General features: G+C 43.5%; 1 protein-coding gene across 2 annotated transcripts in view; it reads right to left on the reverse strand.

The window, feature by feature from the left end:
- LOC140190814 (rabphilin-3A-like) overlaps positions 1-13,670 on the reverse strand; it is a 95,882-nt gene that overhangs the window by 23,582 nt on the left and 58,630 nt on the right. For both annotated transcript variants that reach the window (XM_072247682.1, XM_072247681.1), the window contains exons 6-12: positions 10,007-10,168; positions 7,008-7,091; positions 5,256-5,318; positions 4,935-5,132; positions 3,946-4,025; positions 2,544-2,618; positions 836-945 (exon numbers count right to left, since the gene is read on the reverse strand). In XM_072247682.1, coding sequence (XP_072103783.1) covers positions 836-945; positions 2,544-2,618; positions 3,946-4,025; positions 4,935-5,132; positions 5,256-5,318; positions 7,008-7,091; positions 10,007-10,168 — 772 coding nt within the window. The remainder of the gene's footprint in view (positions 1-835; positions 946-2,543; positions 2,619-3,945; positions 4,026-4,934; positions 5,133-5,255; positions 5,319-7,007; positions 7,092-10,006; positions 10,169-13,670) is intronic.

Here is a 13,670-nt window from a genome sequence, read left to right on the forward strand (position 1 = left end):
AATGTGCATACCATGGCCACTCCACTGGGTACAGAGGGGAAGGGAAGGGGGAACGTTGAGGGAGGGACGTACAGAGGCACGTAATAAAGTGGCCACTGAGTGTAAGTTTGAATGATGTAATGTGTTTAACTACATTTACTTGTTTTCTGTGAGGTACAAAAATATGGGGGTGATGCTTAAATTCAATTGAACGAAGAATATAGCAACAGTATACACCTGTCAATATGATACACCCTATAAAAATTGGTCAAAAACATAATAATGTTACATCATCCAGGAGGTCTCATTAAAAAAACTATTTAGAAAGCAACTTTCATTCCCCTTTCAGAACCTCTCAAAGCACTTCACTGGCAATTAAGCCCTTTTTTTGTAATCTCAGTTATTAATACAAGGTAAGGACTGTGGCAGCCAATTTCTTTACGGCAAATTTCCCTAAATAACAATGTAATAGTGATTTCTTTCTACCTGCTTCAGTGATTTTGGTTGAGGGGTAAGTACTGACCAGGAGTGCAGGAATAACTCTCTCATCTTAGGACTTTTTTTTTGGAAACATCTGCCTTAAAATGCTGACAGGTCTGTTTTATGTCTTCTCTCAATGTTGGCAACTCTGACGGTACAGGACTCCCTCTGTGTTGGAGCAACACCTTATGTTTCTGGAATGAGACGTTAGATCTACCAACTGAGCCACCGTTCAGAGTTCGTTCAGGATGAGCACCTCATATTCTATCTGGGCCATCTACAAACCAACATCACGAACGGTGAATTCTCCAAATTCGTGGGTTGAATGCAGGAGCAGCTCTTTCCTCAAAGTTACAGCTGCGTCCATATTTCTCACCTGAGTGTTTTCCTCTGCATGTCATCCTCGGTGATCCCGTGGTATGTTAGCCGTTCATTCCACACTGGGTTTCGGGTGTTGCGCAGAGTTTTTGTACGCAGCTTGTTTGACTATGTGTTTGAAACATAAACAGATTTGGTGTCAAGTCCTTCAACTACTCAAGTTATTATTCAGAGTGACCTGGGGAGCATCAACAAATCTGAGAGTTCTTCTGGTTAAGTACATCTCTTGGTGCAGTTCCCTGCCACCTTTCCTGGAATCAATAATTTATGGGGAAATTAATTTTCTACATGTTTTTGTGTATGGTCACTTGTGTACCATGTCAGTAGCTATGCATGAAAATATATAATGAGTTGTTTTTTTGTTAAAGATTCTTTTCCAAGGTACATCTTGTAGATATGTGGTTATTGAAGGCCAGTTCAGGGAATTCAGCCTCAGGATAGAAGGACCCTTTTGAATAGAGATGCCGAGGAATTTCGTTCACCAGAAGGTGGTGAACTGTGGAATTCACTGTCACAGGTAGCTGTGGAGGCAAAGTCACTGGGTGCATTTAAAGTGGAGGTTCACAGGTTCTTGATTAGTAAGGGCATTGGGTGAAGGCAGGAGAATGGGACTGAGAAGAAAAATAAATCAGACATGATCGAATGTTGGAGCAGACTCGATGGGTTAATTAATAGCTTCATTCTGCTCCTATGTTTTATCATCTTATGGTCTAACTCATGGTCTCATGAGTTAGGTGTTAGGATTAATGTATTTTCATACAGCTGCTCCAGTAAGACCAGCTGACTATTACAAACCACTGTGTCAGTAGGTACAAATCAGATATATCTGAAAGTAAGAGGAATATCATGAGATAGAATTTGACTGTGTGGGAGTTTACGCTTGGCTTCTGACTCACTATCAGATAAAGCCCATTCAGTGTGTTCCTGCCCTGTACACCTTGATATAACAATATATACAGTATAGTCACCTCACTTCAACCATAACTTGTCATAGACAGCTCCTGTATACAAACCACAGTCAGGGTGTGACAGACAGCATTCTGTGAATGCACTACACACACTTACAGAGAGCCTGATCATTCTGCCGTTGTTGCACTAAGTGTATGCATTTCAATGTCTTCCCCCGTATGTTTCTACAGAGTTGGTGTTCCGGTTGGCTAATGGTGCCTTTCCCATCATATATGGTGGAATATTCCATTTCTTTAGGTAGATATTACTGTTTATTTTGTAATATGGCTGCAACTACATTGTGAGGTGCATTGTATTCTAATTCATGTGTAGCCTTATGTTAACTCTGTTGGCAATTAAAGATGGAATGTCCTGGTGCCAAGTAACAAGGAACTCATTACCCTCAGTGAGAGAGAGATCGGGGCTGCCAGGAGTTCACACTGGACAAAGTATGGAGCTATTATTGTGTTTTCTGATGGATATCTTTTTGTAAATATTGGCAGCTTTTTGTAAGTTTGATTTTTGATGCACCTAATAAACACCCTTGCACTAAAGTGCGAAGCAACTCCGAGATATTTTTTCTTTGGTCATAATCCATGTCATTTCACAGAGGCAAAATCAGAATATCAGAAACAGACCTGTGAGATTTTGGAAAGCCAGGTCAAGGTGATATCTCATTAGATATCACAACCATGCAGAGGGGTCACATATCTCCAGAGGGACTGAAGGAGGACAATAAAATCTGCTCACAATCTCACCTTGCTGGCTCCAGGCAAGAGGTGAACTTTCACATATGGATCAGCCAAGCCGTTAGAATCCATGGGTTTCAGTCCCTGGAGGACAGGAGTCATAAATGTCCAGTCAGTACGTTGGCCGAATTCATAAAGTTACCACAAATAAACAATGTGAATGCCATTGCTTTCAGGAGGGTATCTATTTTGACATCAGGATAATCCGAAAGGCGACAGATCTTTGATAAACCAGTTCTGAGGGCTGGTTTAATCCAGCAATCTGAATTAAATGCTTCAGCCTCTGAAGTGACAATCCAAACCTCTCACAGAGCTCAATATCTCAACTGGCCCTACCATTCCATTCGAATGCACCACCACATCCGGTCCCCTGTACGCCTGTGCTAATATCAGACTATGGGATTCCAAGTCTCTCTTTACAATGAAAGCAGTTAAAAGCATTGTAATTAAGTATATTTTATGGAAATATAAAAACCTATTTGCACAGAAGCTGGTTATTCTGCAATTATGTACAAAAGCTGAGTGCTCAGTTCGTGCTTATGAAGGACTGTATTGTGTGGTTGTGTTTTTACTAATATTCACTAAGCAAGTGGTGCTGCTGAAGCTGACAGTCCCATGGGAAGATCGCTTGGAAGAGGCCTTTGAAAGGAAGCTCTCCAAGTACACAGGACTGGTCAGCAACTGTCAGCAGGCTGGATGGAGAGCGAGGTGGCTCCCAGTGGAGGCTGGTTGTAGGGGATTCACAGCCCATTCCTTAGATAGAGCCTTCAGCAATTTGGGCATCGAGGGAGAGAGGAAGAGGAGAGCCATCCGCAGTACCTCCGATGTGGCAGAGAGGGCCTCAAGATGGCTGTGGCTCAAAAGAGGGGAGCCATGGAGTCATAAGTAGCTAGCCATCTGGACACAAGCTGGGGTCTGATCAGCCCCGGCTGGGTCACCTGGAGGAGGTTGTATGATGTTGAAAGACCCGAAACACCCGATGATTCCAGGAACATCACTGAAGATGGGTCCAGAGGCATCAGTAGATGTATGTATGTGGCTATATGTGCTTGTATATGCGAGAACAGGGCCTCAAGCCGCGTGTTGTCGGGCAGTGGAGGGTGGCGGGGGAAGGCATAGGGAGTCTTTTATTATGTGACAGTGATTCTGTGTGCGACTGTTGGTAATACGTTTTACACCTTGACCTTGTAGTAATGCTGTTTCATTTAACTGTATTCATGAGTATTCATGTATGGTTGAATGACAATTAAACTGGAATTGATTTTTTAAAATGTATTGAGGGTTTCTGCCTTCAGTGATAATGAGTATACACCGACTGCTATTCTCTTGGTGGGAGAAATTTCAGAATCAACTGGATATTGCTGGAACCTTCCCAGTCTTATTGGAAAATGGGGGGATGATGCCAGCTCACCTTTGCTCTTACGATGGTGCAGTGCAAAGCATTGTTGACCTGGTCATATATCAGACTGAACTCCAGCGCTCCCAGTGTTGCTGTGAACACAACCAAAACCATCTCAGCAAATGATTGCCAACAACAGGATGTAGGGAACACTTTTATCAATCATTGTTTTGCTTTAAAGACAATAATCCACTCTGGCAAGTGAATGAACTGGCACTCTGGGCCAGGACACTTTGCCTGGTACCTGCCAAGTGCAGAACCAGGTCACCTTGAACGATAGTGAGGCAGGAGGGCGGAAGTAACTCCCCTCTTCCCCAACAGATTAAACCGCTCACCTACACAGCAGCAGAAATTTACAGTGGTAGAACTAAAATAACCAGCCTGCACGTCTCTGGGACACAGGAGGAAATCGGAGCAACCAGAGACCCACAGAGGCACAGGGAGAGCTGATAGAGGGTTACCAGGTTATGGGTGGCCCAGATGGAGTGGACAGAGAGCAGCCATTTCCCAGGGTAGAAATGTCTGAAGGGCATGCATTGAAGGTAAGTGGGGGGGGGGTAGGTTCAAGGGGGATGTGAGGGTTAAGTTTTTTACTCGGAGAGTAGTGGATAGCTTTAATGCGCAGCCTGGTATGGTGGAGATAAGCACATGGATGTAAGGAAGATGGAGGGATAGGGAATGGTGTAGGCAGAAGGGATTAGTGATTGGGTGTTTTTTGATTTGCTTTTTAGCTGGTTCAGCACAACATTGTGGGCTGAATGGCCTGTACCTGAGCTGTACTGTTCTGTGTTTTAACTCTACACAAACAGGATATGATGTCAGGACTCAGGGTCTCTGGTGTAGTGAGGCAGTAGATCCACTAACTGTGACCACCCCGCTCCCGTTCTGCCAAGCAGACACAGCTTCTAGTTTTGTATCCCCTCCCTCATATTGACTCTCCCACCACAGGTTTACACTCACTGATAACAAACCCCTTTGGTTTTTCCCCAACTATGACTCACTGGGCTCATCCGAATCATAAGCCTCCTCGTCCTCCTTGATCTGCTGCTGCTCCTGCTGGCGGGAGGGAGGCATTGCAGAGCCCATGCCGGGCGCAGCAAACTGGCCGTGCTGGCGGGCGCCCCTCTCCTCCTTTGGTGAGTCCGACGATGGGGGAGGTTGACTAGACACGGAATGCGACAAGGCTGGAGAGCCTACCACTGTCACACGGAGAGAAAACACAGACAGGAATCATTCCTTCTTCAAACCTGGTTGATGGCCCAGTGTTCTGAGATGAAAAAGAGAATACAGAAGTGGGGGAAGGGACATGGGGCTGCTCTTACTTGGCTTTTGCTCTGGGTATCTGGGAGTCACGCCCTGACCTGGTCGGTAGGCTCCAGGGACACCTGTCAACACAAAATGTCAGATCAACAATCCACAGCTCTCCAATATTGAGCAGCAAAATGGAATTCACCAATGAACATGGAATGATGCCTTTCTCTTAAAATACAGGTCTATCTTACATAGAGCTGATATTATGATATTATTGCCTAGGCCCTACAGAGGTTCCCAACCTGGGATCCAGAGATTCCTTGCTTAATAGCATTGGTCCACGGCGTAAAAAAAGTTGGAAACCCTGCCTTAGGATGTGTTTGATCAATATAATATTATAGTGTTGCCTATGGGGATTCATTGACTGGGAAAGGTTCACGTCAATCTGAGAGTGGAGGGGTGAATGGAAAAAAGCATTACTGTATTGGGATCATTCAATCTGTATTCAAAAATATTGGTTGTCAGAGTTGTGGAATTCGGAGGGGTACATGCCCTTTTGCTACCTTCCCAGGATCCATGGCAGTCTTCTTCATTTACAGAATACTGGGATACCCAGGCAAGAAGGCAGACCCAAGGCAAAGTACATTTCTGCTTAAATGCAAGTGTTTTTCTTCATACATGGAACTGAATGAAACAGAACTTTTCCTGAACCTTCCTTTCACTTTAGATGACATAGGTTAGGAAGGCCGTTTGTTTCTCAGGGAGAGCTATTGCTCAGAATTGTAGACTGAAAAAAACACATTTTATAGTGAAGTAATCTGTTGCTGGGTTGAGAAGGGGCAATATCCAGTGGGCACTGTTCAAATGAAATTGAATGTGATTATATATTAGTCGGTGAAGGCCACAAGCAGCAATTATGAGGGCAACTGGTACATTAGCCTTTCTCATGAGAGAAATTGACAGGGGAATAAGGAAACAACAGGAATTCTGCAGATGCTGGAAATTCAAGCAACACACATCAAAGTTGCTGGTGAACGCAGCAGGCCAGGCAGCATCTGTAGGAAGATGTAGGAAGGGGAATAAGGAAGTCTTTTTACAATTATTTATGGTCTTTATGAGGCTGCAGCTGGAATAAAGTGGGTAGTTATAGTCTCTTTATCAAGGAACGGATGGAATACCATCACTGGATTGATTCCAAGGATGGTGGATTTTCTTGTATGAGGAGATAAGCAGATTGCCTATATGCTGTACTGTTTAGATGAATGAGGGGACATCTGATTAAAATGTAAAGGCTAGCATAGGTGATGTTTCTGTTAGCTAAGGAGTCTAGGACTGGGAACATTGCTTTAAATAAGCTGTGACAGAGAGGAGGAGGGTGGTGAACCTTTGGAATTCTCCACCTCAGTGGAGAGATCAGCATTTTTCTGGGAGACAAGAAGAATGGGAACAGTGATGGAGAATGGTGCTGATCTTAGTCAATAGCAGAAGAGGATCGGAAGAGTGGATGGTCAACTCATGCTCCCCTTTATGCTTTTTGTTTCAGCACAGGTTTCCTGATCTTCCACCAGAGTTTACTGAAAGCCCTACAGTGCCACTTGCTGCAACTGTAGCAGCAGATTCTGGGGGGGGGGGGGGGGTTGTTGCTGCAAGATTTTTAAGGGCTGATTCTACAATGCTTCCCTCAAAGCTCTCTCCCATCTGCCTTCAATAATTCCCTCACTGATCTGAACTTCTCTCCTGTACATTGAAGCTGTTCCAGTTTCCCACTCAATGGGTCATGGACTTTTGCCAAGGGTCACCTCATATCCCCAGGAGGTACATACTTGCTTGGAGTGCCTGTGGCACAGCGGCTTGGTGGACGGCTGCAGGAGCTCGGGAAACTGGAGCTGAAGTATGACGTCGTCCAGCTGGGAAAAATGGTTGGAATTAAAGTTAGTGGGGTCATAGGAATAAAACACAAAATACTGGAAACATCAGCAGTCTACTGGCGTTTACCCATGTCAGCCTTCTCTTCAATCTGTTTCTCCACCTATTTTTGCACTGTAATTATCTTCCTGATTAATTCTGTGTCTATTTCTGGTATGTTTACTTTCAAGCGCACAGTAACATCCTGTTTTGGCCTCTATAATTCAGATTGGAAATGAGTATTACAATCTTTCTGGTCTTTGAAGCTGTCTGACTCTTGTGACATCAGTCCAAGGAGACAATGCCGGTGGCTCTAGGTCTAGGGGTATGATTCCTGCTCTGGGGATAAAAGAGGACCCAGTTTCAAATCCTGGACCAGCCCTCTGTTTAGGGGCAACAGTTAGTGTAATGCTATTACTGTGCTAGTGACCCAGGTTCAAATCCTTTCCATGCCTCCCTCATTCTCCCTACAACTGGTTCCTTTTCTTTCCCAACACACAACACACTGGAGGAACTCAGTGTAAGGAGCTAGTGCATTCTCTCCATGGCTACATGAGTTTCCTCCGGGTGCTCCGGTTTCCTCCCACATTCCAACGATGTACGGGTTAGTAGGTTTACTGGTTACATGGGTGGTGTGGGCTCACTGGGCTGGCAAGGCCGGTTACCACGCTGTATCTCAAAACTTTAAACTGAACAACATTCACTCACTCCACATTTTGGGTTGAAAACTCTTCAAACTTGCTGTTTTTCCAGTACTTGGGGCTTTTTTTTGGCTCCATATTCCAGCATCTACTATCTCTTGTGTCTCTACAGTTATAACTCAGCTCTTCTCTCTTCACAAGCCCAGCCTGACCATTTGCTCACTTCCTTCAGCTCTGAATTTCACTCCTTTTTCCTCTGTGTTCTCTCTTTAACAGCCCTTATTAACTTTTGGGCCTGATGCTTCATTGATAGCCTGTACCCACAGTGACCCTAGCCTCACCTTCTGTCCTTTCCACACCTCCCACACCATCTCTACAACTCGTTCCCTCTCTTTCCCAACACATAAAACACTGGAGAAACTCAGTGGGTCAGTGACCATCTATAGGGGAAAATGAACAGTCAACATTACTGGTCAAGATCTTTCACCTAGACTGGGAGACCCTTCAACAGTCCAGATGAGGGTTCTTGACCTGAAATGTCGACCACCCATTTCCCTTCGTAGGGCCCTGACTTTCTCCTGCACTCTGTGTGATGCTCTAGATTCCAGCATTTTCAGTCTTTTGTGTCTTCCTCTCTTTCCCAGTTTTGATGAAGGGTTTTCGACCTGAAACATTAATTGTGTTTTTCTCTCTCCACTGATGCTAATTGTCCTGCTGAGTGTTTCCAGCGTTTTTTGCTTTTATTTCAGTTTTCCGGGTTCACAGTGTTAGACCAAAGCATCACAATATCTGTACTCTGAAGCAGAGCAAAATAAATAATCTGGCATGTTGAAATATTCAAGACGACAAGGATTTCACAACCCAGTATTCAGGAGAGTAAATTATTTATAAGACCAACCTGTCCTCAGTGACCTATTTCAGTGCTTAGTACTATACTGAATTACTATTAATGCCATTTATATAGTGCTTCTCATATTGAATCTTCTCCAAAAGAATTACTGGGATGTAACATCTACTGTTAAACAAGCAAATGCATTAAGTATTTTGTGTGAGTGCTTTCTCAACAACAATGATAATGAATGATTAATAATCATTTCTGTACAGTTCGTGCGTATCGTACAATGGCTTCGCAAACAACAGGAATTCTGCAGATGCTGGAAATTCAAGCAACACACATAAAAGTTGCTGGTGAACGCAGCAGGCCAGGCAGCATCTCTAGGAAGAGGTACGGTCGACGTTTCAGGCTGAGACCCTTCGTCAGGACTAGGGTCCAGTCCTGTCCTGACGTCCAGTCCTGACGAAGGGTCTCGGCCTGAAAACAGGAGAACAGAGTGAATGCTTGAGGGAATGGGTACCACTTTCAGATTCTTCCAATGATCTTCACAAGCTTTTCCAGTGCGGCATCTTCATGTGCTTCTAATTACAGGGATAAAATCCTTGCTTGAAGGAATTTCTGATTTTATGATGAAAGAAGTTATTGGATGAAGCCGAAGAAGATAGTTGGGCCTGAGGTAATATCTGAGGTGGGATGATTGAGCTCCAATACTCCAACATCTTCAGTTAGGTGAGATATGGCTCCAGCCACTGGAGTGTGTTCCTTCTGATGCCAATTAACTTCCGTTTCACTAGAGCACCTTGATATTTCTCTCACACAAATGCTGCTTTGATTTCAAGGTCAGTCACTTTCACCTTACTTCAGGAATTTAGCTCTTTGGTCCATGCTTGGACTAAGGCTGTGATGGGTGATGCCAGTGACACTTCCAAGAGGACCACAACCTTGTCATAGGGTTTGGAGGCTTGCAGGCCACAATGACCCAGAGAGCTACGTTGGCTGGAGTCAGGGCTTTATGCTTTGGCTCTTGGTAGGACCACCCATGCCAAACAGGTCAAAGGGTAGAGGCCAGGCTAAGAGTGGTTCAGTTCTGGCCTCGCAACACTGACTGGTTAAACAAAATTGTTATGGAAACAACAATGAAGAATCCTTCTGCATCTGAGTGTGACGGTATTCCTGAGTCTCCACCCAGAACTTGTAGTGAAAATCAAGCTACTGACACGAGGAAGAAGCCTGGAACATCGCCAGTGATGGAGGACCTTCATTGCTGCCCTAAATGCCACCAGTGTTATGGGCAGTAGAGAGTTGCCGGTGACAGGCAGATTCAAGAAAAGAAGGAAGGGAAAATTTGAAAGAGAGCAAGACACAAAGAAACAGAAAATGATTGCAGATGCAGAGGATCAAATGGAATCACATACCAGCCATTTTCCAGGGCAGAACTGACCTGCTGGGCTCCGTCCGGTGTCGCCTTCCACACCACCACTGTACCCGTCCTGACTGTCACCTTCCCCACTCACACAAGCTTCCACCGTCCCAGGTTCTGCTGGCCGATGCCTCGATGAAGTGTAGCTGGGAGGACCTCTGCCTGCAAGCTCACACTCGGTGTCTGAGGGAGAAGAGAATGTAGATTGGAGCTCCAGGGAGAACAGCAAAGTGGAGAAACTAAGAGGACTGCTCCACAGGGAAGGGGACTCTCTTGCTAGCCACCATCACTCACACAGGTCTTTGTGCCTACCTTTTTGTCCCAACATTTCCAGTATATTTACAGTAAAACTCCAATAATCTAACACTCTCAGGACTTAAGACACTGAAGGGCTAATGCATTTTCTTAACTATTTGATGTCCATCCTGATTATTAATTTGGAATCAAACAGAAAAAAATTAGGCTCATTAAGTATTACGGTAGGTTGAAGGAAAAACCCATCAGGTCCATTAAAGTCCTTACCTGGGCAGGCCTACCATTGTGGTTGAGTAACCAGGTTCTCAGCATTAGAAAGTACACAAACAATAAATGCACAGAGATGAACGGAAGTGCCAATTATATTCACACTTATCTCTGGGAATAAACTCACAAATAAAAGCTTACTTTTTCTCCATGTAAGTTCTTTCATTTGGTAGAACACATTTTGGGTTTAATTTACCAGCTATCTTCCAGCATCTTTGGAAGAGTTGCTGAAAAAACCTCACTGTTCTTCCTTCCTTCCTTCTTGTCAGGTAAAATGATAACCCAGATGACTTTGCAAATTTCCACATTCAAAGTAATTTCTACTTGGTGAAAGAGAAGTCCATTTATGAAGTCATTTTTACTTTCACTTGGTGAAAGCTTTTTCATGAGAATTAGGTAGGTTAAAGGTAACAAGGAAATGGGATTAGTGCAGATGGGTAATTGGTGGGAAATGGGATTAGCATAGATGGATAACTAATAGAAATGGGATCAGCGTAGATGGGTAACTGATAGAAATAGGATTAACGTAGATGGGTAATTGATAAGAAATGGGATTAGTGTAGATGGGTAATTGATAAGAAATGGGATTAGCATAGATGGGTAATTGGTGGGAAAAGGGATTAGCATAGATGGGTAATTGGTGGGAAAAGGGATTAGCATAGATGGATAATTGGTAGGAAATGGAATTAGCGTAGCTGGATAATTGGTGGGAAATGGGATTAATGTAGATGGCTAAATGGTAGGAAATGGGCTAGTGTAGATGGATAACTGGTCGGAAATGGGATTAGTGTAGATGGGTAATTGATAGGAAATGGGATTAGTGTGGATCAGTAATTGGAGAGAAATGGGATTAGTGTAGATGGGTATTTGATAGGAAATGGGATTAGTGCGGATCAGTAATTGGAGAGAAATGGGATTAGTGTAGATGGGTATTTGATAGGAAATGGGATTAGTGTGGATCGGTAATTGGAGAGAAATGAGATTAGCGTAGATGGGTAATTGATAGGAAATCGGATTAACGTAGATGGGTAATTGGTGGGAAATGGGATTAGCGAAGATGGGTTATTGATAGGAAATGGGATTAGTGTCAATGAGTAATTGGTGGGAAATGGGATTAGTGTAGATGGGTAATTGGTGGGAAATGGGATTAGCGAAGATGGGTTATTGATAGGAAATGGGATTAGCATAGATGGGGAAATTGGTAGGAAATGGGATTAGCGTAGATGTTGTTTATCAGCATACATATGGTGGGCTAAAGCGTTGTTACTGCCCTGCGTGACTCTAATTTTTAAGATGTAGTGATGTGGTATGGAGGAGGAGGAAAGGCAAGAGCAAGTCTGTGAGAGTGTGGAAGAAAGAACAAGTTAAATTACAAACAAAGTTAAAATTTTGGGAGTGATGAAAAGGTGATCGTCTGAAATGTTGGTTTTGCTTTTGTTGAGCTCCTGAGTATTTTTTTGAGAATAGAGAAAAGGTCAGGTTAAGATCATATGCTACTTTCTATTGCATCTCTTCTAACAAAACCTAGTGTACTATTTCAATCTCCACCCCGCCCCGAGATTTTCCTGACCATTGCTCACTATCAACCCCACCTGAAGTAATATAGGCTGTACTTTGGAAGAGTTGCTGAAAAAACTTCATTGTTCTTCCTTCCTTCTTTGTCAGGTAAGATGATAACCCAGATGACTTTGCAAGTTTCCACATTCAAAGTAATTTCTACTTGGTGAAAGAGAAGACCATTTATGAAATCATTTTTACTTTCACAGTGAAAGATTTTCCATGAGAATTAGGCACGTTCTCCTTCTCGCTTCTTTTGCTTGTAAAATGTTCTACCTCTACAAGTCTTGAGACACTGACCTAGAAATCTTCTCTCAAGTCATATATTTTGGTGTATCATGTGGAATAAATTTGATTAAAGACCAAAGCAGAAACTTGCAGGACTGCTGTGACGAGTTTGTTTTCGGTTACCATGTACTTGTGAATCTGAATGATAATGTTAAATGATGAGCTGGACACACTCTGAAGTCATTTCCACAAGCTTGGGTGCTCATGGTTTGCAAATGACAAGGCCAGTCAAACAGAAATGTGGGCTACCTGTACAAGGGCAGCCCTGTGGAACAGGAGACAACTGAAAGGGGCAAGGAGCCCTCACATTGGTCCTCCTGCACTTAAGGCCCTTGAAGATTCTTATACTGGGCTCCACAACACGTCACTGCAGAGGTCTCCAAAGTTGCAAACTAATTGTGAAACTGATTCTTAAATGCAGGGCACCTGTCACCTTTCTTTCAAATCCAATACTCTACCAGATCTCTCTCATCTCTAACCATCACACAATCCATGGCCCATGGTGAAGCTAGTATAGGAAAAGTTGGTTGTACTGATCAGAATCAGAATTAAGTTCAATATCACTGGTGTATGTTCTGAAATCTGTTGCTTTGTGGCAGCAGTACAAAATATTTTTTTAAAACCTATAAATTACAGTAAGAAATATAGATACAGTGTTTGTAAATTAAATTAATTAGGCAGTGCAAAGAGGTGTCCTCGATGCTGGGAAGGCTAGTGCCCATGATGGAGCTGATTGAGTTCACAACTTGCTGCAGCTTTTACCAATCCTGTGCAGTGGCTTCTCCATACCAAACGGTGATGCAACCAGTTAAGAATCCTCTCCATGGTACATCAAATTTTCAAGTGTCTTTGGAGACATCCCATGTCTCCTGAAACTTCTAATGAAACATAGCTGCTGTCATACCCTTTTTGAAATGTGCATCAATATATTGGACCTAGGATTGATTTTCAGGGATGATGACACTCAAGAAATTAAAATTGCTCACCCTTTCCACTGCTGATCCCTTGATGAAGACTTTCACTTCCTGAAGTCCAATTCTTTGATCTTATTGATGTTGCATGTAAGGTTGTTGCAACACCATTCAACCAGCTGATCTATCTTGCTCAAGTACGCCTCTCGTTAGCACCCGAAATTCTGCCGATAGTTGTGCCACCATCATATTTATAGATGGTGCTCGAGCTGTGCCTAGCCATACTGTTGTGAGCGTAGAGAGAGTAGAACAGTAGGCCAAGCACTCATCCCTGAGGTGCACCAGTGTTGATGGTCAGCGAGGAGGAGATGTTATTTCTGATCTGTACTAAATGTGGTCTCTTGGTG

The sequence above is a fragment of the Mobula birostris genome, chromosome 31, assembly GCF_030028105.1.
Source record: "Mobula birostris isolate sMobBir1 chromosome 31, sMobBir1.hap1, whole genome shotgun sequence".
Classification (NCBI taxonomy): domain Eukaryota; kingdom Metazoa; phylum Chordata; class Chondrichthyes; order Myliobatiformes; family Myliobatidae; genus Mobula; species Mobula birostris.